This window comes from Engystomops pustulosus, chromosome 2 (genome assembly GCF_040894005.1).
Source record: "Engystomops pustulosus chromosome 2, aEngPut4.maternal, whole genome shotgun sequence".
In the NCBI taxonomy this organism is placed as follows: domain Eukaryota; kingdom Metazoa; phylum Chordata; class Amphibia; order Anura; family Leptodactylidae; genus Engystomops; species Engystomops pustulosus.
In genome coordinates, this window is record NC_092412.1 from 164,446,771 (window position 1) to 164,472,793 (window position 26,023).

At 47.2% G+C, this 26,023-nt stretch overlaps 1 protein-coding gene across 3 annotated transcripts in view; it reads right to left on the reverse strand.

Annotated features, from left to right (window-relative positions):
* TULP1 (TUB like protein 1) overlaps positions 1-26,023 on the reverse strand; it is a 264,106-nt gene that overhangs the window by 1,809 nt on the left and 236,274 nt on the right. For all 3 annotated transcript variants that reach the window (XM_072137212.1, XM_072137211.1, XM_072137210.1), the window contains one exon: positions 16,872-17,043. In XM_072137212.1, coding sequence (XP_071993313.1) covers positions 16,872-17,043 — 172 coding nt within the window. The remainder of the gene's footprint in view (positions 1-16,871; positions 17,044-26,023) is intronic.

The window sequence follows — 26,023 nt, forward strand, 5'->3', positions numbered from 1 at the left end:
AAGGATTGGGGCTAGTTGAAGTATCAGCAACAAACAAAAACAAATTACAAAGTGTCCAGAGCACCAGTTTAATGTACACCCAATTATAGTTGCAAATAAAATACACAGAATATGTTTTTCAATAAAACACAGTTTTTTAAAAAATATTAATGTACTAGAGGTCCAACAGCCCACCCCTACTAAATCGATCTGCCTGAAAACATGATGATTTAGAATTTCAAAAATCATAGTATCATAGTATATAAGGCCGGAAGGAGACGCAAGTCCATCAAGTCCAACCTTTAAGAATTAAATTAATGTTTTATCCCCATAACCCATGATATTTTTTCTCTCCAGAAAGTCATCCAGGCCTCTCTTGAACATGTACATAGAGTCCGCCATAACAACCTCCTGCGGCAGAGAGTTCCACAGTCTCACTGCTCTTACAGTAAAGTACCTTTGTCTATGTTGATGGTAGAATCGCCTCTCCTCTAAGCGTAGAGGATGCCCCCTTGTCCTGGTCACAGGCCGAGGTATAAAAAGATCTTTGGAGAGATCCTTGTACTGTCCGTTCAGGTATTTGTACATTGTTATGAGGTCTCCCCTCAGTCGTCTTTTTTCTAAACTGAATAATCCCAAATTTTTTAATCTGTCATTGTATTCTAGTCCCCTCATTCCCCTAATAAACCTGGTTGCTCTCCTATGCACCCGTTCCAGCTTTACTATATCCTTTTTATACACTGGTGCCCAAAACTGCACACAATATTCCATGTGCGGTCTGACCAGGGATTTGTATAAGGGCAAAACTATGTCTTTATCATGAGAATCTATTCCTCTCTTGATACATCCCATTATTTTATTTGCTTTAGCAGCAGCCGCCTGGCCCTGGTCACTAAAATTAAGTTTACCATCCACCAATACCTCCAAGTCCTTTTAAGCTTCAGTTTTACTAAGTAATTGATCGTTTAGAACATAATTATACTTTTTGTTTCCATGGCCCAAGTGCATAACTTTACATTTATCTACATTAAACCTCATCAACCATTTCTCTGCCCATCCCTCAAGCTTCCACAAATCCCTCTGTAACGCTAAACTATCGACCTCAGTATTTATTACTTTACACAGCTTAGTATCATCTGCAAATATTGAAACTTGACTGTGTAAACCCACTACAAGGTCATTAATAAAAATATTAAAAAGAAGTGGCCCCAATACTGAACCCTGTGGCACTCCACTGGTAACATCAACCCAATCTGAGAATGTGCCATTAATGACCACCCTCTGTTTTCTATCACTAAGCCAATTACTTACCCAAATACACAGATTTTCTCCTATTCCCAGCAGTCTCATTTTATATACCAACCTTTTATGTGGCACGGTGTCAAATGCCTTTGAGAAGTCCAGATATACAACATCCACAGCGTCCCCCAGATCCAGTCTTGAACTTACCTCCTCGTAGAAACCAATCAGATTAGTCTGACAGAACCAATCTCTCATAAACCCATGCTGACGCTGGGTTATAAGGTTGTGCACAGTGAGATACTCCAGGATAGCATCTCTAATAAACCCCTCAAATATTTTCCCCACCACAGCAGTTAGACTCACTGGTCTGTAGTTTCCAGGATCGCTATTTGATCCTTTTTTGTATATTGGTACCACATTTGCTATGCGCCATTCCTGTGGAACATAACCAGTCCTCAGTGAATCTTCAAATATTAAAAATAACGGTCTGTCTATCACCGTACATAATTCATGCAGAACCCGGGGGTGTATGCCATCTGGCCCAGGTGATTTATCTATCTTAGTGGTTGCGAGGCGGCGCCGTACCTCTTCCTGGGTTAAACTGTTGACATTATAAAAAGAATTAACATTATTCCTCATTGTGTCTTCCACCAGGGGATTTTCCTGGGTAAAGACAGTTGAGAAGGTGACATTCAGTAGATTGGCCCTTTCCTCATCTCCTTCCACCATGACCCCCATGTTATTTCTAAGGGGACCCACACTCTCTGTTTTTAGTTTCTTATCATTTATATACTTGAAAAATAATTTGGGATTATTTTTGCTCTCCCTGGCAATATTTCTCTCAGTCTCTATTTTTGCGGCCTTTATCTGCTTTTTACAGGATTTATTTTTCTCTCTATAATCCTGTAATGCCTCATCACTACATTCACGTTTTAGCACCTTAAACGCTTTATCTTTCTCGCTTATTGCTTTCCTTACAAGACTAGTTAGCCACATAGGGTTTTTCTTGTTCCTTTTATGCTTTTTCCCATAAGGTATGTGTTTCTCACAGGACTTTTTCAGAATAAACGAGAAAAAGTCCCATTTTTGGGGGGGGCTTTTGTCTTTGAGAACATTATCCCAGTCTATGCCTTTAAGGTCTTCCCTTAGTTGCTGAAAATTTGCCCTCCTGAAGTTTAGAGTGTTGGTTGCCCCTTCACTAACGCTCTTAGTAAAGCGTAATACAAAATCAATGATATTATGATCACTATTCCCCAGGTTCCCCCCAACCTGTAGTTTTGATATCCTATCAGGTCTGTTGGTAAGGATAAGGTCCAGCAGTGCCCCCCCTCTTGTTGGCTCCAGGACTAGTTGCGACAGGTAATTGTCTTTTGTTGTTGACAAGAACCTGCTACCTTTGAAGGACCTGCAGGTTTCTGACCCCCAGTCAATATCTGGGTAATTGAAGTCCCCCATGATAAGTACTTTACCTTGCTTTGAAGCCGCATCCATTTCACTTATCAGCATTTCCTCTGCTGCCTCCATTATATTTGGAGCCTTATAACAAACCCCTAGTAATATTTTATTATTCTTTTTCCCTCCCCTTATCTCCACCCATAGGGACTCCACATTTGCGTTACTGATGTCATCTCGCAGGACGGGCTTGAGGCAAGAATTCACATATAAACAAACCCCTCCCCCTTTTTTATTTATACGATCCTTTCTAAAAAGACTATAACCATCCATAGTAACAGCCCAGTCATAGCTACTGTCCAGCCATGTCTCGCTGATACCCACTATATCATATTTCCGCTCCAACATCAAGAGTTCCAGTTCCTCCATTTTGTTTGTGAGGCTTCTGGCATTTGTGTACATACACTTTATATGGTTTTCCCCTGTCCGTATTCCTTTTGTCCTTATTCCCCAATCTCATTCCAGCCCCCCTTCCTCCCCCATGGACTATGACTCTTCCCAGCTCTCTATGTACACTGTCTATTTGCCCTGCACAAGTGTAGTTGCCCTCCCCCCAGGTCTCTAGTTTAAACACTCCTCCAACCTTCTGGCCATTTTTTCCCCTAAAACAGCGGGCCCCCTCCCCATTGAGGTGCAGCCCATCCCTACTGTAGAGCCTGTAGCCAACAGAAAAGTCAGTCCAGTTCTCCATGAACCCAAAACCCTCCTTCCTACACCAACTTTTGAGCCACTTATTTACCTCCTTGATCTCCCGCTGCCTTTCTGGTGTGGCACGTGGTACAGGCAGTATTTCGGAGAAAATTACCTTTGAGGTCCTTGCCCTGAGCTTATGGCCTAAATCTCTGAAATCATTTTTAAGGACCTTCCACCTACCTCTTACTTTGTCATTTGTGCCAATGTGGACCATGACCGCTGGTTCCTCACCAGCCCCTCCCAGTAATCCGTCAACCCGATCCGCAACATGCCGAACCCGAGCACCTGGCAAACAACACACTGTTCGGTATGCACGGTCTTTGTGACAGATTGCCCTGTGTGTTCCCCTAATAATCGAATCTCCCACTACCAGCACCTGTCTGACCTTGCCTGTGCTCCCATTACCCTTCTTACTGGAGCAGACATTCCCCTGGTTGCTAGCGGCCACGTCTTTCTGCAGCATTGCTACCCCAGAGCTGATATCCCCCTCATCCGCCAGCCTGGAAAACTTATTGGGGTGCACCAGATCAGGACTAGACTCCCTACAACTCTTCCCTCTACCCCGCCTTCTACATGTTACCCAACTAGCTGCCCCCTCACTCTGCACCTCCATACTTCCCTCCCCACACCCATCTTCCCCAGAGAGTTTGTGCTCCAGGAGCAGCAAACTTCGTTCCATATTATCGATTGCCCGCAGCCTTGAAACTTGCTCATTTAGATCCAGAATCTGGGCTTCCAGGTGAGCAATTTTCACACACCCCATACAGCAGTATTCCCCCTCGAACGGCTGTTCAAGGAAAGCATACATGGCACAGGATGTACACTGTGTAGCAATGCCACTTATGGAGTCCATTATTCTAATGGGGATTACAATAGAAATATGCACAGAAAGAAGAATTTACTGTCAAAGTAACACAAAACACAGCAGTTACCTGCTAAAGCCCCTCAAACTTAAGTCCCTTAAACCTAAGTCACACTTAAGACACTGCACACACTTTGGATCAATGCACACTCGCCGCCAAGCTCACACACTCGCTTTTGTGATGCTTCTTTTAAAGGTTATCTGCCACAACAATCTGCAGAGCTCACTGCAACAAATTTTCATAATTTTTTTCTTTTTTTGTAAATAAACGCAAAACTTATCAGTCAACATTTACCACTAAAATGAAGTACAACATGTGACGAAAAAACTATCTCGGAATCGCTTTAATAAGTAACAGTGTTCAAAAGTTATAACCATGTCAGAATACAAAAAATGGGGCTGAGCCTTAAGCTGTAAACTGGCTGGGGGCGTGGCCTGATGCCGACCTAGGAGGACGTGCACCGCGGAGCTCCCGGGACCTGGCACCCTATCACCCTTCCCAGGCAGCCATCCTTACCTGTACCCCCTCCAGTCTGCTCCCCGGTGCCGCGGGTACTTGCCCCCATACTCCGGTGGCGGTATCGCGGCGGTCACCGGCTCCGTGAGGTCCCCTCCAGCACTTCACCTCCTGCGGCCTTCCACGTGTCCCGCGCGGCGGCGGGACCATAGCCGCCCGGCATCGCGGCTGTATACCGGAGAGGTGCTGAATACCGGGGGAGGGAACCCCCCCCCCCCCGTGCTGTGCCGCCGACCCGCTGTGCTGCTGACCTGGGGGATCGTGGCAGCGCTCCAGCCAGCCCTGTATCCGGCCGGAGGCGCCATCTTACTGGACTCCCCTGCGCTGCCTGAGGCCTAGGCGCGCAGGGTTAACCCTGTCACTGCCGGACTGCAGCCAGGAATAAGGTAGGGAAGTAATTCCCCTGCTACTGCCCTCCTCTCACCTGGGGACCCCAAGCTGTGCAGCCCACCATACTCCCAGTGACCCCCTGCTCCTGGGTTTTGTTTTATATTAACCCTTGCAGTGCCGCTGCAATAGTCCACGTGGGTTTGGACTGTATCTCTGCTAATTACTGGACGCTAGGCTCCTCGATTGTTTATCACTGGCCCCCTCTGTCCAGACGCCATGGGTAACCGGAGGAGGACGGCTAAATTGCAAAAAGCGGCGTCCGGGGTGTCTGCGCCTCCATCGGATGATGAATCCATCCATGAAGATCCTCCATTCCAGTCCCTGGAACCCCTGGATGCGCAGGAATGCTCCACATCACAAGCCGTTCTTGCACAGATACAGTCAAACGCTGCAAAAAAATTGGGGAGATTCTCCCGCACACAGCCCTGCTCTCCTCAGGGGTCCCCAAACTCCTCTCCCTCCCTCTTTGAAGGCTCCCAGAGCCCGCCGCAGCTTGTAAGTTATGAGGAGGGCGCTGATCCGCCTGACGTGGCCACTGAACTGGACCGCAAATTTGCAGAGGTGCTGGCGGCCATTAATGGGTGCCAATCCAAACTGGTTACCAAGGTGGATGAGCTGCGACAAGACTTTGTTCTTTTAAGACACGATGTTCACAAAGCCAAAGAGCGAATAACAGAAACTGAACGCAGAATATCTGAAGTGGAGGATGTCCAGAGGCCTATGCCGACACAGATAAGAGAGCTTCAGCGCCAAATGTCTGCTTCCATCGACAGAGCTGATGACCTCGAAAACCGCCTGCGACGGAACAACGTCAGAGTGGTTGGCCTCCCCGAAAAAGTGGAGGGGTCTGACCCGGTATCCTTTTTTGAAAATTGGCTCAAAAATATGCTGCCTGCAGATACCTTCTCCCCGTTCTTCACAGTAGAAAGGGCCCATCGTGTGCCATTCCGCCCTGGCCCCCCAGGGGGCAATCCAAGACCCTTCCTGGCCCGGCTGCTGCACTTTAGGGACAGGGACTCTATCCTCAGGGCTGTCCGTACCAAGGGAGAAATTCTCTATGCCAACAGCAGAGTGTCCTTCTACCCTGATTTCTCTGCATCCGTCAGGAAACAGCGAGCACAATTCACCGAGGTCCGTGCCCGTCTCCGTGACAAGGGGTATAAATACTCCATGATGTACCCTGCCAAGCTCCGAATAGTGGATGGTCAGAAGACTCGATTCTTCACTTGCCCAACCGAAGCACTTCACTGGGCTGATGCAGCTCCACGGGCTCCAGCTGCAAGGCCCGCACCTCCTGAGTGACTGGACTCACATATCCTTTTGTCTGATGTGCAGTGACTGTGCTGGACTTGGTCCTGAGTGGTTATCCAGGGGTCCCAAATCACTGTTACAGTATTCTAATATTTGTTTACACTTTACGTGCCTCACAAATGTACCCTGTGATTGATTTGCGCATTCTTCTTGGTCATCTTGACCAGTGCGCCATTTATGGCACTCCATTCTCTCCCTCCCTCCCTCCCCCCCCCCCCCTTCCCACCTCCCCCTACCATTACCTCCCCCTACCATTACCTCCTTGCGTCTTCCTTCTTCCCCCCCCCCCCTCCCCTATTTCCTCTTGGTTCTCTCTAAATATGGCTGCCTAATAACCTCCTGATCATCTATTCATTAAGGGTTGAAGGTCCCGGGACAAATGGTGTAGGTTTGTCTTGAGTTAGGGACCACTGTTCTACTATTTGACTGTTAGTGGGTATAGGTCTACACTACTGCTGTTAGGGTGTTAGACAGGGGGTTTGTATTCTTGGGATTGTTAGTTCAGTTCTGTTATATTTGTTATGCTCACTGTTGTCTGTCTGTCTATGTCTTTGTGGTATGAAAGGATGAATGCTTGGTTGCTCACGTCTCCTTCCCCACACCCCTTTCCCTTCCGCTAAGATGTCTTCACTTAAGGTAATGAGCTGGAATGTGAGGGGACTTAACTCCAAATTCAAGAGGGCCCTGATGTTAGACGTCATTAAGCGTCAGGCCCCCCATATTGTATGTATCCAAGAGACACACCTTACGGGTCAGAAGGTCCTCTCCCTGAAGCGGGCCTGGGTGGCTAGAGGTTACCATTCCTCCTACTCTGTTTACGCCAGGGGAGTATCCATACTCATATCCAAAGCGCTTCCCATAGAGGTCATACAGGTAGCACCGGATCACTTTGGCCGTTTTGTGATCGTACATTGCGCCTTGTGGGGCTTTACCTTTACTATTGCGTCTATTTATGTCCCACCTCCCTTTGATCCAGCAGTATTGCATCTAATATCCAGTAAGCTGGCTGCTATGCCTCCAAGCCCGTTACTCTGTATTGGTGATTTCAATGCCGTCCCTAATCCCTCCTTGGATCGTACAAGTGGTCTGGACACAGGCTCGGTCCGTCTGAACGAGTGGCTCACCTCTCTAGACCTCGCCGATGTTTGGCGTAGTAAACACCCTCAAGAGAGAGAATATTCATTTTATTCCTCTGTTCATAAGAGCTTCTCTCGGATTGATCTGGCCTTTGTCTCCCCCGATATGATGCAGCACGTTGACCAGATATCCTATTGCCCGCGCAGTGCGTCAGACCACTCCGCCTTGTTCATTAGTCTCCTTATAGGCCCTCCCAGCGACTCCCGCTTATGGCGCCTGCACCCGGCTTGGCTCCTGTCCCCAGCGGTCCAGAGTACTGTTAGGGCAGCGCACAGCGAGTTCTGGGATGTACACTCAACCCATCCTGATCCCCTTCTAGTCTGGGACTCGTACAAGTCCTCGGTGCGGGGGGCATTCATGTCGGGGGTAGCTGGCCATAGGAAGTCCTTGAATGCCCAGGAGGAAAGGCTGACGGCTGTACTGGTGACTGCAGAAAAGGATTATCTAGAGAAACCTACTCCGGGGAATAAAAAGACTTGGGCTCAGGCGCAGAGGAACCATCTAGCTGTAGTGAAGGAGCGCACCAGCAAACGCCTGCTAGCCAGGGAAGCGTCCATCTTTGAATTTGGAGATAAAAACGGGAAGCTGCTTGCGTATTTATCGCGGGCTGAACGCCCCTGTGCTTCCGTTCCCTCTATTGTTGATGGTAACGGAGCATTGATCACAGAACCCCGGGCCATTAACTTGGTATTTCATGAATACTATTCTTCTCTTTACAGCTCCAGATTGTCCGCCTCTTCCGTCGAGATTTCCGGATTCCTTGACAGTCTTCCACTTTGGAGGCTCACACAGGCACAGTCATCGGAGCTTGATGCTCCGCTCTCGGCAGAGGAGGTGGAACTGGCCATCCAATCGTTGCCCCCCGGTAAGACACCTGGACTTGATGGGCTGGGAGGTGAGTGGTATAGGGATAACTGTGAGACTCTGGTCCCCCTTCTCCTCAGCCTATACTCCGATGCGCTTGATAGTGGTTCCCTCCCCGACTCCATGCGAGAGGCCCTTATTGTAGTTCTTCCTAAGCCTGGCAAGGATCCCCTGCTTCCTGACTCATACCGCCCAATTTCCCTCCTAAATTCAGATGTTAAAATACTAGCAAAAATTCTGGCAACAAGGCTTAACAAAGTAATACTATCATTGGTTCACCCGGACCAGACAGGCTTTATGCCTGGGAGGGGAACTGACATAAATATACAAAGACTACACCTGAACATTGCAGAGGCAGAGCGGTCTCCAGACCCTGGGTTTATATTATCCTTAGACAATTGTAAGGCGTTTGATTCTGTGGAGTGGCCCTATTTGTGGACCCTTTTGCCTAGAATGGGTTTTGGCCCTCGATTTACAGCATTGGTTAAGCTACTGTATAACGATCCCAAGGCTAGGGTGCGGACCAACCTTAACATCTCACCTACTCTCCCTATGGCCAGGGGCACTAGACAGGGTTGCCCACTATCTCCCCTCCTCTTCGCACTCGCCATTGAGCCCCTTGCTGTGGCGATCCGCCACTCTGAGGGCATTAAGGGCATAACTAGAGGTACTATTATTGAAAAGGTATCTCTCTATGCCGATGATACACTTGTATACCTTGGGGATGTGGGCCCCTCTCTGGAATCCCTTCTGGCCCTGATAGAACGTTATGGGGGGTTCTCAGGCCTTCGGGTTAACTGGGACAAATCGGCCCTATTTCCCTTATCTGAGGTAGGGGTACACTCCCTCCCCGTCCCAGTCCGGGTGGTGTCCACCTTTAAATATCTGGGAGTCCAGGTGTCACGCAAGGTCCAGGCATTTACGGAGTTAAACATTACACCCCTGATAGTTGCAACGGAATCGCGCCTAAAAGCCTGGTCCACTCTCCCCTTGTCTTTGTACGGGCGTATTAATATATTTAAAATGATTTTTCTCCCAAAATTTCTATACCTTTTCCATGCCTGCCCTATACTACTTCCTAAGAGTCTGTTTAAACGCTTGGACGGCATTCTCAGGTCCTTCTACTGGCAGAGTAGTGCCCCGCGATTCAGTCTAGCGCTGCTTCAGGCTCCCAAGTCTAGGGGTGGACTGGCTGCCCCGGATCTGTATCTTTATTACCTGGCTTCCCAGCTAGTATATGCCCAGTGGTGGATAGATATAGACATGGGTAATGCAGCTACTGCACTGGCTGGTGCCCTGGTAGGTTCCTACGAGGCCCTTACAAACCTGCTGTACAGGTATAAGTCCCCATCTGATACCCCACTTCCCCTACGTACGGTAGCGGTGTGCTGGCGTAGGGCACAATCCCTGGTAGAACCGAGCAGCTCTCCCCCCCTCTCGCCTAGGACTCCATTGTGGCTCAATCCGTGGCTCTCTCACTTCCTCTCCCTCCCAGGCTGGACAATGTGGGGGGCAGCAGGGGTGAAATTTGTAGGCCAGCTCTTATCCCCGGAAGCAGAGTTACTCAGCTTTAACGAGATAAGGGAGAGACATACTGTACCCAATACGGCCAGCTTCCATTACACGCAACTGCGACACGCATTCAAAGCCCAATTCGGCTCCTTCAGCCTGACAGTGAAATTCTCCAAACTAGAGACTCTGATGAGTACCCCAGACCTCCCTAAGCCACTCACTCAGTGCTATGCTCTCCTACAAGAGCAAAAGTCCAGACCGTTTGATAGAGCCTGTGAACGCTGGAGTCAGGATATCCCTGACCTGTCAGATGATGACTGGAGGGAGGTCGAACTGTCCTACTTCACATCTGTAGTGAGTGCGAGGGACTTCCTGATCCAATCTAAATTCCTCCATAGAGTATACTTCACCCCTGCTAGACTATTTCGCATGGGAGCAATGCCTAATGATCTTTGCTTTCGCTGTCAGGCTGAAGTCGGATCCTTCCTGCATTGTGTCTGGTCCTGCCCTAGGGTCCATGTCTTCTGGTCCGAAGTGCTGGAGTTCCTTAATTTACACTTTGATTTCCCACGCTTACTATCTCCCTCTGTGTGTCTCCTCGGCATCATAAATGAAGTTGTCAATGGCCACTATGACAAAATTTTCTTTAGGTTTGTCCTATACTACGCCCGAAAAGTGGTGGTGATGACCTGGAAGGACCAGGAGCCCCCTCCATTAAAAAGATGGATACTACTCATTAATAGTGTCATTCCCCACTACCGGTCCCTGTATACCAACAGGAAGTGTCCCCAGAAGTTTGACCGCATCTGGTCCAGATGGTGCGCGACTCCCCATACAGCCTTATAATCACATGTGATTTATATTCCTCTCCATGATGAAGGAGACTGAGCGTGCTGGTGTGTGTGTGTGTGTGTGACTGATTGTCTACGTGTCAATAGTTATTTGTGTTGTATCAAGATGTCTGGCTGCAGTATCCTGCTGTTATCTACTATGTAATATCCCTCAGGTAGTTTTGAAACGCAGTAAGAACCTGACTGTTACCATGGCTGTTGTATAATAATCCTGTATTGGGGGGAAGGAAATATGTGACAGACAATCTTGATTTCTGGTTTTGTTTATTATGTTTGTATAAAAATTCAAAAACTGCAAAAATAAATACTTTTAAAAAAAAAAAAAAGCTGTAAACTGGCTGCGTCCTTAAGGGGTTAAAGTGCTTAGAAAGTCCTGACTGTTTTCAACCTATTTTTGTGTTCTTTAATGCATTTTTACTTTTCTTATGTAGTTGACACCGTTTACACTCCCTAATTAGACTTTGGTTGAATCACAGTTGCCATATCTTCTGATGTTATATGTCTTATTTGTTGCTATTGACCTGTATGTACCTATTTTTTATGTATTAACATAGTGGGCAGTGGGCTCTCAATGAAAACCCGACGGATTCGGAAAAACCGCCGCATTTAAAAAAAATAAAGTGTCGCAAGACTTGCACTTTCCTTCACTAGGAACAGGCTGGTGTATTTCAGTGCATTCCGGGGAACTTCAGCGCAGCAGCGCCACTTGGTGGAAGTCGGAGGAACTGCCTTAATGAATCCCGCCCAGACCCGAATCCACCGCAGAGAACGCACCGCTGGATCGCAAATGGACCGGGTAAGTAAATCTGCCCCATTGTATTGCAGATAGTGTGCTTTACCATGTGAATTTACCATTTTCATGGCTGCACATGGTTCTTTTATACCCTCTGTCCTGTAATCTTGTTGTTATGGTTTTGCATTCTTGTTCATAGGGTGTGTTTTGCGAGCAAAATCACTCAACCCTGATATACTCTCCTATGGGGAGGTTATTTATACAGTCATGGCCAAAAGTTTTGAGAATGACACAAATATTATATTTTCACAAGATCTGTTGCCCTCTGGTTTTTATGTGTGTTTGTCAGATGTACAAGTGCAATCATATTATGAGTAACAAAAGCTTTTATTGTCAGTTAGAATGAGTTAATGCAGCAAGTCAATATTTGCAGTTTTGACCCTTCTTCTTCAGGACCTCTGCAATTCTCCCTGGACCAAATCCTGACTGATAGCAGTCCATTCTTGCACAATCAATGCTTGCATTTTGTCACAATTTTTTGGTTTTTGTTTGTCCACCTGTCTCTTGATGATTAACCACAAGTTCTCAATGGGATTAAGATCAGGGAAGCTTCCAGGCCATGGACCCGAAATCTCTATGTTTTGTTCCCTGAGCCATTTAGTTATCACCTTTGCTTTATGGCAAGTTGCTCCATCATGCTGGAAAAGGCATTGTTGCTCACCAAACTGCTCTTGGACGGTTGGGAGAAGTTGCTCTTGGAGGACATTCTGGTACCATTCTTTATTCATGGATGTGTTTTTAGGCAAGACTCAGAGAGCCGATTCCCTTGGCTTAGAAGCAACCCCACACATGAATGGTTGCAGGATGCTTTACACTTGGCATGAGACAAGACTGGTGGTATCGCTCACCTTGTCTTCTCCGAACAAGCTGTTTTCCAGATGTTCCAAACAATCGGAAAGGGGATTCATCAGTGAAAATGACTTTACCCCAGTTCTCAGCAGTCCACTCCCTGTACCTTTTGCAGAATATCAGTCTGTCCCTGATGTTTTTTCTGGAGAGAAGTGGCTTCTTTGCTGCCCTCCTTGACACCAGGCCTTGCTCCAAGAGTCTCCGCCTCACAGTGTGTGCAGATGCACTCACACCTGCCTGCTGCCATTCCTGAGCAAGCTCAGCACTGCTGGTAGCCCTATCCCAAAGCCAAAACACTTTCAAGAGATGGTCCTGGCACTTGCTGGTCCTTCTTGGGCGCCCTGGATCCTTTTTGGCAAAAATGGAACCTCTCTCCTTGAATTCCTTGATGATGCGATAGATTGTTGACTATGGTGGGGCAGCATGGTGGCTGAGTGGGTGGCACTTGCAGCGCTGGGGTCCTGGGTTCTAATCCCACCCAAGACAACATCTGCAAAGAGTTTGTACGTTATCTCTGCGTTTTTCAAACACATACTAATAGGATGATTAGATTGTGAGCCCCATGGGAACAGGGACCGATTTGACATGCTTTGTGCAGCCCTGCGTAATCTGAGATTCACTAAGATCATCATAGTATATAAGGCTGGAAAAAAGACACAAGTCCATCAAGTCCAACCTTTAAGAATTAAATAAATGTTTTATCCCCATAACCCGTGATATTTTTTCTGTACAGAAAGTCATCCAGGCCCCTCTTGAACATGTACATAGAGTCCGCCATAACAACCTCCTGCGGCAGAGAGTTCCACAGTCTCACTGCTCGTACAGTAAAGAACCTTTGTCTATGTTGATGGTAGAATCGCCTCACCTCTAGGCGTAGAGGATGCTCCCTTGTCCTGGTCACAGGCCTAGGCATAAAAAGATCTTTGGAGAGATACTTGTACTGTCCGTTCAGGTATTTGTACATTGTAATGAGGTCTCCCCTCAGTCGTCTTTTTTCTAAACTGAATAATCCAAAATTTTGTAATCTGTCAGTGTATTCTAATCCCCCCCATTCCCCTAATAATCCTGGTTGCTCTCCTCTGCACTCGTTCGAGCTCTACGATATCCTTTTTATACACTGGTGCCCAAAACTGTACACAATATTCCATGTGTGGTCTGACCAGGGATTTATATAAGGGCAAAACTCTGTCTTTATCATGAGAATCTATTCCTCTCTTGATACATCCCATAATTTTATTTGCTTTAGCAGCAGCCGCCTGGCTCTGGTCACTAAAATTAAGTTTACCATCCACCAATACCCCCAAGTCCTTTTCAGCTCCAGTTTTACCAAGTAATTGACTGTTTAGAACATAATTATACTTTTTGTTTCCATGGCCCAAGTGCATAACTTTACATTTATCTACACTTAACCTCATCAATCATTTCTCTGCCCACTCCTCAAGCTTCCACAAATCCCTCTGTAATGCTAAACTATCAACCTCAGTATTTATTACTTTACACAGCTTAGTATCATCTGCAAATATTGAAACTTGACTGTGTAAACCCACTACAAGGTCATTAATAAAAATATTAAGAAGAAGTGGCCCCAATACTGACCCCTGTGGCACTCCACTGGTAACGTCAACCCAATCTGAGAATGTGCCATTAATGACGACCCAATGTTTTCTATCACTAAGCCAATTACTTACCTAAATACACAGATTTTCCCCTATTCCCAGCAGTCTCATTTTATATACCAACCTTTTATGTGGCACGGTGTCATCATGCACCCAATATCCTGCATGTGTCGCTTTCACGCTTCGGTCCGACGGAGTTCACCATCTCCTTACCGGTGTATGTAAGTGCATTATATGCAACACAATTTGATCCTTAAATCCCGCTCTCAGTACGAATCAGTCGGATCGTGCTATGGCCCGCCCCCCCATTTCTGTCGCATGAAAGCCTGCGCAGCCGCACCAAAATCAGATCGCGTGCGGCAAACCCCCAGCTAAATCCCTGTCACAGTGGCGGAAATCCCGAAAACGTCGGGAAGTCCGACGGAAATGCGATCCGTAGGCCCTTAGTAAATAAGCCCCATTGTGCAGTTTTTTCTGAGTACGAGGATGCCTCACATGTGTTTGTAACCTGCTGTTTGGGCACATGGCGGGTAGTAGAAGGGAACAAAAGCTATTGAGCTTTTGTATGGTAAATTTTGATTTTAGCTTTTAGGTGAAATTACTGTTTGCAGAGCCCCTGAGGTACCAGAAATCCATTTTCCCCAGAGAATGACTCCATTTTGTAAGCTTTTTAACAAGGGCTATAGGGGCACTTAAACCCCTTGCTTTCGATGAACTTTTAGTTTCAACAAAATTTTATTGAATTAAAAGCATAACAGTTACAATAGGTCATGGCATAACATATATGCCCCTCGCAGAGGGATCTCATAGAAGTGATTTCAGAGTGATGCATAACCAGCTACTGTATGAAACAAACTGAATAAATGAATGAGGAAAAAGGGAGAGGAGGGCAAAGGGTTGGGGCAGGTTGGATTAACTTGATAATGGAGCTAGTACAAGATCAGTATAGGTGGTCACTAAAGGTGAGAATGGTAATTAGCATATGTATCTATCAATGCCCTTAAGGGGACAAAGTCAGAGCCTCTCAAAGATTGAGTATAGGAGGGAAATTGTCCCTCGACCAAATGGGTTATTCAGGCATATGCTCTTGAATGCTGTCCGGGAGTCTGTGGCAGTTCCTTGGGGTATGGATCATACAAAGTGTAGTAATTGATTGAGCCGAAAGTGTTCCAAAGGAGGGACTTCAAATTTAGTAATAATTTCATTGCTAGTTACAATTTTGCCACAAGACATCAGGTACCTAATGTGAGATATGTCTTTTGTCTCCCACCACCTGAAAACCTAGCGTTCCATACCTGGGGAAAGGTGGGGTTATTAAACAATTGTAGTAATGGAGAGGGATTTGTTTTTAGCTTTTGTTGGAATCTAGTGGATCGCCAAAGTTTTAAAGAGTGTAACGAGAAATGGGAAGTGGCTTGTAGTGAGGTGGGCATCCAGAACAGGGGGAGAAAGGGGGGATTTTTCTCTTGTTTCTAAGCTGTCATACGGAATATTCATAAGCCCTCATATATCCATATTCCCCCAAAGGTAAACATTGTAACTAGACAATGGCACTCCTTCCCTTCTATGCCCTTTTGTGTGCGCACACAGCAGTTTACCACATGTGGGGTATTGACATACTTCAGTATCAAACTTTATGATGCATTTTGTAATTTAATCTGTTGTGAATGTATAATTTACAGGACAAAAATGAATGGATTTTCCTAAAAAAAATACAATTTATAAATTGCCCCTCTATTTTCTTTTAACCCCTGTGAAAACTTTTTTTCATAGTTTCTAAGTCTCTTGAGCAGGTCCCTCAAAATCTAAGATTTTCATGAAAATGTGAAAAATCGCACCTAATGTTCTAAGGCCTCATAACATTCTAGAAAAATAAGAAGACACATAAAAATCATTCTAAGATAAAAGTTAATGGGGTGGTATCACTATTTGCATGGAACAATTTTGAACTTTGAAAATGGAGAATTTTTCTAAGAATAAGCCACATTTATATTTTTTTCAATAACTAAACACAAAAAAATCATCCAAATTTTCAACTACCATGAAGATGTGTGAGGAGAAAACAGTCTACAAAATAACCTAGATATGTTAAAGTGTTCCAGACTAAGAACCATTTTTAGTGATACATGTCAGTTTCTAAAAATAGGGCCTGGTCTGGAAGGTTGAAAACTGGTTACAATGGGTATTCTCATTTAGGAATTGACATTTCTTCAGTTGGATGTTATTTTAAAAAATGTACCGTGTGAAGATAATACATATAAATGTATTTTCCCATAAATGTATTCATATGGTCCTTTAAAAACAAGATTTTTCCTTGGATATAACCACCACTGCTGGAGAGATCACACAAAGAAACTAATTGTTTTTTTTTTTAAATGGTTAGGAATTACTGCATGTCACACAGTGTCCTGTGGACTTTTATGGGAAATTATCTTCACACAGGTACATTTTTTTAACAACATGCAACTGAATAAATGTATATACTAAAAATGGTAGATTAACTAAATGTGAGTGCCCAGATGGGAATACCCCTTTAAAGAAAAGCATAGTACAATTGCAAAAATTGACCAGGACATTGCGGTACCAATGGCCTTTGGTCACCAAAGGGTTAAAATTACACAGTGTGGCTAAGCGTTGCCTAGCCATAGCCTGAAGTAAATGTCTCTTTTTCTCTATTGTAAACTGTTATGGGTTTTAAATATTGTGGAATATTAAAATGCATCATCTATTGCAATCATTTTGATGACATATCTTACATTACTAACAAATAACCAAAACAAGTGATGATGAAGCCCTGTCTTACCATCTTCGCAGTGAACAATTTGAAAGTTCTTGATGGATGGATGTGTGACACGCCCATGAAAGTTCAGAACATAAGACTGTGTTTCATCATTCCACACTGGGCTCTTGTTATGTAACTCTATCACATTCTCCATGTTCTTGTTTTGCCATCTTTGAAGAAGACCATCATTATCCTGTCAGAAACAGATCAATAAAATGAATATCAATAAAATGAATTCGACTAATAAAAAATCTACTCAAAAATTTGTTTTCAATTAAACTTCTACAGCCAAACAAAGGGAAATTACATTTGCAATTTTTCCATAAGTATGCCATTTGAATTCCCGATACATTGTGCCCAAGTTGCGTCAAAAGACACGCACTGCAAAGTTTTCACTGAGGATAACCCATTTAACACTGCCAAGTATGCAGCAGTTTGACATTGCAGTTAGAGAGGGCAGGAGACAGGTAAGATGGCAGAGAAAAATGAACAATTATGTTTGTCTAAAAATGTTTTCCATCCTCGCTCTGTTTGCTATGGTTGTTTTACTTTCCTACCGTCCATCTATTCCACCAGTAACAACTATCCATATCAATGCCTCCCTTCTACAATCATCTTTGTACATCACTCACACACTCTATACGTTATGTAACCATACTACCATATACACTCGAGTATAAGCCGACCCAAGTATAAGCCGAGGCCCCTAATTTTACCACAAAAACCTGGTAAAACCCATATTTTGTTTATACTCGAGTATAAGCCGAGTTTGGGTTTTTCAGCACATATTTTTGTGCTGAAAAACTAGGCTTATACTCGAGTATATAAGGTAACTTATCACAGTGTTCTGCTGTGAAGCAAGAAATAACTTCTTATAAACCTCTAAAGCATCTTTTGTCTCTTCTCTTTCTCCTTCTGCTTGCTGCAGGGGACATCTCTCCTAACCCAGGCCCTCCTTCTGCTTATTTTAACACTTCACACAGAAACCCTGCTAACCTTATACAGATTCATTGTATCCCCTCTTCTCCTCCTCCATTTGTAACCCCCTTTAAATGTGCCCTATGGAACGCCCGCTCTGTGTGTAATAAACTAGAAGCAGTTCATGACCTCTTTCTTTCCAAGTCTTTTGACATGCCTGCCATCACAGAAACATGTGCAACACCCTCGCCAATGCAAGGCAGAGCTGTGTTTGCAAATACGTCCCACCATGTAGCTTGCAGCCTGTGTAGGGTCTGATTAGCCTCACAGCATGTCACTACATAACACAGATGAACTCTGCAGTCGTAGATCCTGCCTGGTAAGGCAGGGGTTAATTCTTTGATGTGATGTAAGATGTGTCATCCAATCACATGTATTATCCTAATGTACTGTAAGCTGGGATGTAATTGGAGGAGTAACCACCACATGACCAAGAGCTGAGAAAAAGTGACGGTTGGAGATTTCCAACAGTCAGTTCAGTCAGAGAAGTGAGTCTGACAGGATTCAGTCAGAAAGACTAGCCAGTCATACCAAGCAGTGAGTTAGACAGAGAGAGGAAAGGGGTATCATCCTACCTTCCAGGGTGATACCTGAAGGACTCCAGGATAAAGCTGAAGCTTCCTATTAGGACACAGTTACCTCCCAGCCTACCCTTGCATCCAGGCTGATGATCCCTCCTGTGGATCCCTCCAAATGCATCTCAGCACTCCACCATTTTGTTAAGGCACGTTGCTGCGGTTCCTATCGGTTCCAATAAAGAACTGTAAGTTGTTTTTGTTCAACGTCTGCCTCCGTCTGGTCCCTGCTACTACGGCTGTCACCATCACGGGCACCCTGTCCACCACACAGAGACTCATACTCCAGACCCCAAAGGGTTGCCCCAGGGAGATCCGCTATAGCAGCCTCTCCCTCATCATTTCTTGCCAACACCACCCTGCTGGAGACCTGCCAGGCTGTAGGACAGCCCTCCGGTTCCCCCATACCAAGCACCGTGACACTAGCGTGCCTAGGCCGCAACCGCCAGCCACTCAGGTACTGCGGGCCCCGGCTGACTCCAGGCCCCGAGAAAAGGCTAGGCCCCGGTGGGGGATGTTGCAAGTGGCGTCACGAACACAGGATCATTACTTCTGTGCCTTATTCTGGCACTAGAGACTATCCTTTATTGAAAAACTACTGTGCTGCCTAACCCTGCTACCATTCGGGTATAGGCCCAAGTGATTTTGTGCTATATTTCACATTGACTTTATTACTGCTGCCAAGCGCTGTCAAGCATCGCTCCAGCAATCAGGGGTTTAATCCCTGCCAACGGACTCTGTTAGCTCAACTACAGTTGGTACAGAGCGGTTGAAGCATTTACCTCACAAGGCTGTGGCGCAGCAAGTATTTCCAGCCCGCCAAATCCTCACTGGCGGGAACTCCAGAGTCGTCACTAAGCTCCGCCCCCTGCGCGAGTGGCGCGAAGCACCGTGGAGGAGGAGCTGGAGCGTGTGCGGCCGGCAACGAAGAGGGTTAATCGGCCATCTTGGATTTCGGCGCAGGCCGCGCCTGAAGCCTGCCAGCAGCGTGCGCCTCATCCGGAGTTCTGGCGCACGTGTCCTGCGACTGGAGGAGAACACCGCTGAGCATCACCGAGCCCCTGCTGCCTGCCGGACATCGGGAACGGAGTCCTTCATGCACCGGAGCTGTCCTGTCACCGCGGCTGATCCTGAGTGAGTACCGCTGGGGAAGTTAAAGGGGGGTAGAGATTGTTTCCGATGCTAGGTTATTGGCTCACCTCCCAGGGAATAGTGACTGTGTCTTAAAGTGCCCACGTCCCATTCTAGCCATCGCCCATAGCAACGGACATTGTGTAACCCTACAGACTTCCCTCAGCTAGGCCAGTCATGTCCGCCCAGGACGAAGATACGGGACTGGAGCAGGTCCCGTCCCCTGGTCCCTCCTCAGGGTACCAGAGCATGTTAAGCCCTCCAGAGAGTCCTTTCACCCCTGCTACAGTCAGGGTCCCTGGGACCCCCACCATGATGCCTCTGACTATGCCATACTATCCAGGGGCCCCCTGGTTACCCCACTACGAGGGAGAACCACACACTCTCCCTGAATTCAGGGACAAGTTGTTAGCCACCTTCGCCCTGTACCCGTTCACAGAGGAACAGAAAGTGGGCATCCTAACCGGGCAGTTGAAAGGACCCGCTCTCCGGGAAGTCAAGTCTTGGCCCCAAGAACAGTGTCAGAATGTGGTCCAAATTCTTGATAGGCTGCGCAACACCTTTGACAAGTTTAAGACAGAAGCCCCAAGAGTCCCTCCGAGACTTTGCCCTCTCCCTACAGGAGACATGGAAGGCCATAACCCATCTTGATCCCAAAGACGCTGAAACCTCTGATCAAACCCTGAGAGAACAATTCATTAATGGACTTGTTGATAGAAATCAAAGGTGTCAACTAAAGATCATCTCTTCTCAACATGCCCAGGCCTCCTTTCTTGAGTTTAAGGAAATTGCCATTGACATATTAGGGGACCGACCGCCTACTGGACCGCAGAAAGAGCCTGAATCCGTGGAAATGGAGGACTCTGCTCTAGCTTGCCATCCAACGCAGTCAACATCACCTACTCCTGCGGCTACGGAAGTTGCTGGCTTAGCAGGACTGATCCCTAATCTGGCGGACACCCTGCATAAAATACTCGATCGGTTGACCCAGTTGGAAGTGACTGTCTCCGCTATGAGGAAGAAACCTTCCTTAAGCACCTGGAGTCAGAAGAAACCCCGCCAGCGGTGCAGCTACTGCCATAAATATGGGCATGAAGAGGATGGATGTCGTCAGTTAAACGACAAACCCTTGGAGCTAAGGGACGACCTCCAAGGGAAGAACCTGTAAGTCCCCGAGATGCTAACTGGATGCCCAGGTTCGTGGGGACTCACCCCATGGTTCATGTAACCATCAACGGAGTTACCCTACCGGCCTTAATTGATACCGGCTCTCAAGTGACCACCCTCCGGAGTGCTGCCTTCGAGAAATGCCGAGGAGGAGCATCCTTAGTCCAGCCTCCCAAGGCTTACTTGAACATTATTGCTACGAACGGAAAACCCGTACCCATCCGTGGCTACTGGGAGCCCACGCTAACCATTGGAGACACTGAGTTAACCAGACAGGGCGTAGTGGTGACACGAGTGCCCGAAAACGGTAACTTCTCCCTGGTACTGGGTACCAATGTCCTCCACCACTGCTACCCTGAAGTGCTGAAGGCTCTCCACGACTCCCTGCCAACAGTGCCCAACGGTTCCCGGAAGGTAATTCAGGAGACTATGCAGGTTCTAGCGGCGCAACAGAAGTTTGCTGGCCCTAATGGTGAAATCTGCAGAGCCCGGATCAAGGATCCCCAACCTGTCCGCCTTCAACCTGGGACTGAGACGTTAGTATGGTGTCGAGCCTGCATGGGCGTCCAAGGTCAAGACTACCAGGCGATAGTAGAACCTCTACCAGCTGATGAAGACCTGCCCATTCTAGCCGCCCGGAGCCTAGTCACTGTATCCCGAGGACAAGTACCCATTCGACTACTAAATGTGGGAGACTCCCCAGTGGATCTGAGAAAGTACCAGGCCGTAGCCACTCTCTTCAGCGTCCATCCTGAAGACTTGGTGGAAACCTCTCTGTCTGCCTCCCAACAGTTGGAACTGAAGCAAAGTGCTGAAGGTGAGCCTGCCGAGCAATCCTGGTGGCTTGAGCTCAATATTGGAGACGACGATTTTACTCCTGCAGACCAAGTACAAGGTGTCCTGGATGTCGTTATGAAGCACCACCAGGCCTTCAGCAAACACCCACTGGATTTTGGGCAGACTACCCTGATCCAACATACCATCCCTACTGGCTCTCATCCTCCTATCAAGGAACGATACCGGCCCATACCACCAGCCCGCTACCAAGAGGTGAAAAAGCTGGTACAAGAGATGAAGACAGCCAACGTTATCCGGGAGAGTCACAGCCCATGGGCTGCCCCGCTGGTCCTTGTGAAAAAGAAGGATGGAACCCTTCGATTCTGTGTTGACTATAGGAAGATCAACAATATCACCCACAAGGATGCCTATCCTCTGCCTCGAATCGAAGAATCCCTCGCAGCCCTAGGGTCAGCTGCCTACTTCTCTACCCTGGACCTGACCAGTGGCTACTGGCAAGTGGCCATGGCGCCGGAAGACAGAGAGAAGACGGCTTTCACCACCCCAATGGGCCTGTTCGAGTTCAACAACATGCCGTTCGGACTATGCAACACCCCAGGCACATTTCAACGGCTGATGGAGAGATGTTTGGGTCATCGAAACTTCGAGACCGTCCTGCTATACTTGGACGACATCATCATCTACTCCAAGACTTATGAAGACCACCTCCACCATCTGGCTGAAGTCTTCCAAATCCTGACCCAACATGGGTTGAAGGTCAAGCCATCCAAATGCCACCTGCTACAACCTAGCGTCAAGTACCTGGGACATGTGGTGAGCGCTCATGGAATTGAGCCGGATCCAGAGAAGATTGCAGCTGTCCACGACTGGCCTACCCCATCAACCATACGGGACATCAAAAGCTTCCTGGGATTTGCCAGTTATTACAGGCGTTTCATCCCGAAGTTTGCACAGCTGGCGGCTCCCCTGCAAGAACTTTAAGGGGCCTGCCAAAAGAGAGCCAACGTTCCCGAGTATCCATTGAGTGGACAGCCGAACGAGAAGCTGCCTTCCAGATGCTCAAGCAACGGTTGACTGAGCCTCCGGTGTTGGGATATCCAGACTACAGTCTGCCTTTCACCCTATACACTGATGCCAGCAAGCAAGGCCTAGGGGCTGTACTATCCCAGCTCCAAAACGGAACTGAAAGGGTCATAGCCTACGCCAGCCGTTCCCTCCGAGAACCGGAGCAAAACGACCAGAACTACAGTTCCTTCAAGTTGGAGTTTCTGGCGTTAGTCTGGGCTGTGACCGAAAAGTTCAAGGACTACCTGGCTGCATCCTTCTTCACTGTCTTCACAGACAATAACCCCTTGGCGCATCTGAACACCGCTCATCTTGGAGCACTGGAACAACGGTGGGCCTCCAGACTTGCCAACTTCAACTTTACCATCAAGTACCGGGCTGGTAAGACCAATGACAACGCCAACGCTCTGTCCCGTCTCCCTGACCAGTGGGAGGGACCCTCCACGGATGCTCAGTGGGAAGATGTTGAGATGCCAGCGTTCTATGCCCGGTTTGTGCGTCAAGATGCCCAGAGAGTTTACTCCTTACCGTCAGAGGCAGCGCCAGCTACTCCTCAAGAAGAGTCAGAGCCCCCTGCGGAAAAGGACCTCTGGATAAGTCTTCAGGCTGATAGCCGCGCCATAGGAGAAGTAATGGACTATCTCTCTAGTGGGCGAGTGCCTGAAAGAATCCGCCGCAGAAGAGCTGATGGAGAACTGTCTCAATTGTGGCGCCAGAGAAAGACTCTGAACATGCACCAGGGTCTGCTACAGAGAAGAACTCTGGACCCTATCACTTATGACCGGCTGTACCAGATTATGATTCCCAGGAGGGACGCCAAGATAGTACTGGATATGTACCATGACCAGTCCGGACACTTTGGCGCTCAGAAGACTGAAGCCACCCTCCGAAGGCGCTTCTACTGGGTCAACATAAAGCCCGACATCGAAGCCTGGTGTCGGGAATGCCCAGCCTGCGCCATCGCTCGAGGAGAGCGACACAATCAAAGGGCCCCTCTACATCCCATTGTGAGCCAACGGCCCTTAGAGATCCTGGCATTGGATCATGTGAAGTTGGAGCCCAGCAGATCTGGTCACAGTTATGCTCTCACGATCATCGACCACTATACCAAATTTGTGGTTGCAGTACCTGTCAGAGATCTATCTGCAAGGACCACCGCAGCGGCCCTGTGGAAGAGCTTCATCCTCCCCTATGGCTGTCCGGACCAGATCCTTACGGACCAAGGAACAGCATTTGAGTCCCAAGTCTTCCAGTGCCTCAACTCTGTTTTGTTGTTTCCACTCCAGTAAGAGGTACCCCAGAGAGACCATCATCCCCACCGCAGTCTCCAATACTGCTGCCTGTGGAGGATGATCCGGCTCCAGTGTCTGCAAACCCTGAAGCATCAGAGGCAGCTGAGACTCCGACTCCAGCGCCTGACTCAGAGGAGGACGATGAGGAGGTTGTTATCTTCTCCAGGCCGGAACTTCGGAGGTCTCAAAGGGAGACAAAAGGTAAAGCTCCTGAGTACCTGCAGGAGTACCAACTGGTGTCACACAGAAGGAGGAGGCAAGTACGCTTTTCTGACACTGAAGTACTTACCACCGAAGAAGATACTGAGTAACCCCTGATGGGCTGTAGCCCACTTCAGGTACTGTGAATACTGTGTACATATGTAAATATTATTTCCGCTAACCCTATAGAGCCAGAGACTTTCCTGAGACTCTCACCCCTATTTATTTATTTCAGTCAAGAGACATACCTTGAACTGCCCACTGTCATGTGCTATGATAGCACCCCTACAAAGGAATCTGTCCCTCTACACATAGAGGAGACCCTTTGCATCGTTATTGCACTTTTCCCACTTCAAGGGCTGTACCCAGAAGATGGACTTTGCTATTAAAGACCTTCTGAGAGACTTTTGCCAACCTCAAGGAAAAGTTGCTACTTTATTTATTTTTATATTGCACTTAATGCCTTCCTTTTAGGTACGGACATTCTACATGCACTTTTATGCCTTTCCTTTTCAGGTAAAGAGACATTCTATGCTGCTACCCTGAGTAGCCTAACTATCTGTAACGTTTGTAATGTTATAAGATGTGTACCCATTGGGCTCCTAAGCCAATGTGAGTTTACAAAATGTTTGCACACTGTCAATTTATGCCAGTAGTTTGCACTAACCTTTGATAGGCTTTCCAGATTGTAGTCTGGCTGTGTCGGACCGTTTATATGTAAACCCTGACTGCAATCTTATGCCTCAAACCGAAGTTTGCAAGTGGGGGTAGTCCGTAAACTGCGGGTCCAAGGGTAAGAATGTCAGTCGGCAGGTACTTGTACATTGTACAATGTTTTATTGTGTCACATATGCCAATGTAATGCATATATACACTATATATTTGTCGCCAGGGAAGAAGTGTTTATATAACAAATATACAGGCCCCGGTGCAAGGAGTGGATTACAGTACATGACACCACACCTTTCCTACTGTACAGTTTGGTTTAATGACGTCAGCAACCAACTGTCACACATGTCCTTGTCTTAGTCCGACACCAACCCAGGTGCCTGTCTCCAGGACCATGGGCGGTTTGTCCCTACAGATCATGTAGCCTGCACTTCACAGAAGTGCCCCTATCTACCTCTGCGCCCCAATCAGTCTGTAGTCGAGCCGAGGGTGGCTTTTTCAATTGCCCCGGGGGTATGCAACACCCTCGCCAATGCAAGGCAGAGCTGTGTTTGCAAATACGTCCCACCATGTAGCTTGCAGCCTGTGTAGGGTCTGATTAGCCTCACAGCATGTCACTACATAACACAGATGAACTCTGCAGTGGTAGATCCTGCCTGGTAAGGCAGGAGTTAATTCTTTGATGTGATGTAAGATGTGTCATCCAATCACATGTATTATCCTAATGTACTGTAAGCTGGGATGTAATTGGAGGAGTAACCACCACATGACCAAGAGCTGAGAAAAAGTGATGGTTGGAGATTTCCAACAGTCAGTTCAGTCAGAGAAGTGAGTCTGACAGGATTCAGTCAGAAAGACTAGCCAGTCATACCAAGCAGTGAGTTAGACAGAGAGAGGAAAGGGGTATCATCCTACCTTCCAGGGTGATACCTGAAGGACTCCAGGATAAAGCTGAAGCTTCCTATTAGGACACAGTTACCTCCCAGCCTACCCTTGCATCCAGGCTGATGATCCCTCCTGTGGATCCCTCCAAATGCATCTCAGCACTCCACCATTTTGTTAAGGCACATTGCTGCGGTTCCTATCGGTTCCAATAAAGAACTGTAAGTTGTTTTTGTTCAACGTCTGCCTCCGTCTGGTCCCTGCTACTACGGCTGTCACCATCACGGGCACCCTGTCCACCACACAGAGACTCATACTCCAGACCCCAAAGGGTTGCCCCAGGGAGATCCGCTATAGCAGCCTCTCCCTCATCATTTCTTGCCAACACCACCCTGCTGGAGACCTGCCAGGCTGT